Source organism: Haemaphysalis longicornis, unplaced genomic scaffold (genome assembly GCF_048455015.1).
Source record: "Haemaphysalis longicornis isolate Haplotype H1 unplaced genomic scaffold, Haemaphysalis longicornis Haplotype H1 scaffold_6, whole genome shotgun sequence".
NCBI classification, from domain to species: domain Eukaryota; kingdom Metazoa; phylum Arthropoda; class Arachnida; order Ixodida; family Ixodidae; genus Haemaphysalis; species Haemaphysalis longicornis.
Genome location: NW_027526407.1, coordinates 26,634,330 through 26,638,471, shown reverse-complemented (window position 1 = coordinate 26,638,471; position 4,142 = coordinate 26,634,330). Strand labels below are relative to the sequence as shown.

The window sequence follows — 4,142 nt, the reverse complement described above, 5'->3', positions numbered from 1 at the left end:
TCGCAGCTTGAGCTCGATCCCCTTCCCGGGGCTATTGCCGACATCGGCGACACATTGGGGACAAGTTGTTTTCCTTGCAAAATGTAGGAAGCCTAAAATGACATCTGACGAAAAGTTATGACGACTATCAGGCGTCTAACGCGAACGATACGCCTGATACAGGGCCAGCTTAACTGTACTTCCGAGCTCGCGCCATTGCACTGCGATAGCTCAGCCCTGCCGGCGACGGCATCGAAGCCAACGAGATAGCCGTTGTCTCACCGCTCCTTTCGATATGTGATAACTCGAGCGGGAGGTAAAGCAGCATCAACGAAAACAAAGCTTAGTGTCTTACGCCTGCCTTACCGCTGCAGTTTCGAAGCGGTGAATGGCTATCGACGACGAACGATACGCCTGATACAGGGCCAGCTTAACTGTACTTCCGAGCTCGCGCCATTGCACTGCGATAGCTCAGCCCTGCCGGCGACGGCATCGAAGCCAACGAGATAGCCGTTGTCTCACCGCTCCTTTCGATATGTGATAACTCGAGCGGGAGGTAAAGCAGCATCAACGAAAACAAAGTTTAATGTCTTACGCCTGCCTTACCGCTGCAGTTTCGAAGCGGTGAATGCCTATCGACGATATCGGCGCCGAGCAATCTGCTGCGAGGCCGCGGGCAAAACAGAGCGAGCGGCAGCCGCGCATGTCACTCACGGAATCATACATTTTTTTTTTTGCGGCGAATGTTTATCTTCATTCCCGCCTTGTCATATCATCGAAGCCCTGCATTGACAGCACATCTTCCATGTGAAGTTTTGCTTTCGCGAAACGGCAACGCTGGGAGGTTTTAATTTCTTTTTTCTCATTCACTCTTCCCGGCCCCCCTTTTTTTCACCATTATGCCCTATTGTCGCCACCTCTGCACAGCCCGAGTGATTGTCTCGCTGCTAGTGCTGATGGTGGTTATGTGTTACGCGTCTCATTTAGCTGAGAGTGCGCCTGTTTGTCATGCTATATTAGAAATGTGTTATGAATGTGCTGAAATTTTGTCAGGCCTCATTCAGTTGCAGTTCTGGCAGTCTTACTATTTGTTGCAGCAAGAGACTTGCAATGCGGAGCAGTGTAAATGGCATTCAAGGAATCTTTCGGTCAAATCAGTGCTCTTTTGACGTGTGTGACATTCTAACCGAGCAGTAAAGACAAGCTGTCACTGGTGCATGATATGTCATTCAAACTAACTGTTGTGTCTTAAATGATGATCGGCATTCCATTTGTGCGTCTATGTGTGTGTTTATAATGCGTGTATTTTTGTTCATTAAGGTTCTCGAAGTTGGTCCCTACGACCGGCCACAAAGTGTGTGGTGAGCATTTTGAAGGAGGCCGAAAGTCGTACATGGTTCGGGTGCCTACAATCTTCCCCCTCAAACAGAGGAAGATTGTCAAGAGGCGTACTTTGATACTAAAGAAGGTATGTGGCGAAAACATAATACATTCCTGTAGTGAGCAAGCGATTCTAACAAGAAAACATTTTAATAAGCACCTTACTGCACCCTGTCACGTTTCAAAATTGTAGTCCTTGACTTTTTTATTCTTCCCATGTGGTAGCCCCCTCAATGTAATGATGAGGATCAAGTGCAAGTGCCAAATTCCCCTGGAGCCTCCTCAACTGTGACACTAGCTTTGATAGCACTGGAGGAAGACGTGTTGGAGAAGACGTTGACTTACTTGCAGAACACTCCTATTCATATGACAAAGGAAATGAACATGCAGTTGTGAACAGGCTGAAGGAGGCAGTTACACAGCTCGAAGAGGAGCTGGCAGAGGCCAACAACACGATTGCGTCACTTACGCAGCAGCTGGAAGACCGCAAGAACGCTCATGGGGAAGCCGTGAAGTCGTGCAACAGTTTGCAACAAAAGATGAGGTGCCTGACTTTAGAGCTATCATACACCTGTATTCAGCTCAAAGAGGCTCGTAGCAAAAAATAAAGCGAGTTTCATTATGACAATATTGTTCAAGATTAAAAAAGGCTGAAATATTACACTGGATTTAAGACACGGAAGTTGCTGGAGGCATTTTGGTCAATGCTGGAAGAAGACGTCAACAGTCTTCAATTTTGGAAAATGAAGGGAACAACGAATGAAGACAGAAAGTTCGTGCCTAATATGAAGACGCAGTTGATCCTGGTGTTAATGCGCCTTCGATTGGACCTCGACGGTACAGACCTTGCCTTTAGGTAAAATACCTCTCTTACCTACAAGCATATGAGAGAGAAAGACGGCACCGACCAAGTAACGAAAAAGAAAAACTTAAAAGACGTTCCAGCTCCCGCACGGGAGCGTTACTTGGTCGGGGCCATCTTTCTTTCTCAAATGTACCCTCCCGACCAGACGGTTGTCCGTCAAACCCTTGACTTCACCTACAAACATATTGGTAAACGTTACACGAGACAACACTCAATCTATTGCTTTCAATACGCAGGTTTTGGGTGTCAGAAAGCACGGTGTCGCGTATTTGGATCACCTGGCTTGACTTCCTGAACAACAGGATCATCCAGGTATGTGCATACTTTTCGCATTTAGTGTGACATCCAGCTTCTGAAACCTTTGTCCATGCGACCATTCCACGACTTGTGTTGTGAGAATAATACATGGACAGTTTTTATGAGACCAAATGAAATAATTTATGTGCTACCTTATTGCGTATCTATCTCTTGCACCTTCGTTGCTGTTCTTGGTTCGTTTTGAAACTCAATATCCCTCCATGCCATCCTCCCAGTACTTCGCCAAACAGGCCCCGAAGCCACAATGCTGCAAATATTTCTGAAAGTGTCTGTGCACGACTGTATCACCTGCGCAACACTGGCTCAATGGAGATATTGTGATAACATTGTCATACAACTGCATTTTGATGACGGCAGCATGACAAGGGCGGTGTGATGGTGAATAAGTGGCCTCTTGTGGTCACTGTCATCACATTCAAATGCACTTCGCTAATGTCTTAATTATTATATAGTGGGTGACTCGAGTACTTGAATTGTAATCTTTTTGTCGCACAAACATTAACATCACTGCGCGACAAATTCTACGAAACTGCAATTGCTTTGAATGTGCCTCTAAAAGGACAGCTATACAAAATAGCCATTGACAACATAAAAAATTCTTCACTGATTTAGCTTCATATCAGCTGGTTAAAGCCACTGACAAAGCTAAATGACATTATACTTGGATGCGGTTGTTTCTGCTACGGCTTACAAGACTGACTGCTATGGAAGGGTCATACTACAAAAAGAGACATCTGTTGAAAAGGTCAGTTGATCCCAAAATAATCAGCCAATTTAGCTTGAGGGTCCCTCTTTCTGGCTGAAAAGGGACTATGCGAATCGGATGCAATGGTATGCACAAGGGCCAAAAACTTCAATTCATTCCTATGACTGTTCTTTTTTTGTGATTGTTTTCCAGGAAAAGACTTCCAAAGTGTGCAAACTTCTTTTCTTTGGCGCAGGTACCAACATCGATGCCACCCCAGCTGTGCGACAAGTACCGTCCACAGGCGTTCCTCACCAGACACTGTCAATGGAATGCTGAACTGTACGGAGATTTACATAGAAACACCGTCGTCATTTCGTGTCCAAAGTGAGACATTTTCACAGTATAAGAAGCACAACCCTGCGAAAGGCCTCATAGTCTGCAGCCTTAACGGCTTCGTCGTATTTGTGTCTGACCTTGCACCTGGTCGTCTATCAGACAAAGCTCTCACTAACTCTTCCAATGTTTTAGACAAGTTTTTCCCAGGACGCAGCATTATGGCAGACAGGGGCTTCACTATTCAGGACGAATGCAAGGCGTGGTCACTGCATTTGAACATTCCCTCTTTCATGGACGGGACGCCTCAACTTTCCCAAGAAGATGGGGAGCAAACCAGAAAGATTGCCAGTGTGCGGATACATGTTGAGAGAGTTATTCGAAGAGTGAAAACGTTTAAAATTCTGTCCCATGTATTTCCCAACAGCATGGCAGATCAACTAAACAAGATATGGCACATATGTGCTCGCTTGACTAACTTTGTGAATGTGCCTTTGCTATGAAGTTTGAAAGCCTCATTTATAAGCAGTTCTTAATCCCACAATGCCCCAGCTTAAGTAAAGCAACAAGCTTGTCAAT

General features: G+C 45.5%; 1 protein-coding gene across 1 annotated transcript; it reads left to right on the top strand.

Moving 5' to 3' along the window:
* The first annotated feature begins 1,305 nt into the window (after nucleotides 1–1,305).
* Nucleotides 1,306–3,645, top strand: LOC144141446 (uncharacterized). Its single transcript, XM_077673001.1, has 4 exons — nucleotides 1,306–1,447; nucleotides 1,585–2,215; nucleotides 2,461–2,536; nucleotides 3,484–3,645. The coding sequence occupies exons 2-4, from the start codon at nucleotides 2,064–2,066 to the stop codon at nucleotides 3,616–3,618; spliced, it is 363 nt and encodes a 120-aa protein (XP_077529127.1). The 5' UTR covers nucleotides 1,306–1,447; nucleotides 1,585–2,063; the 3' UTR covers nucleotides 3,619–3,645.
* The last annotated feature ends 497 nt before the right edge of the window (nucleotides 3,646–4,142 follow it).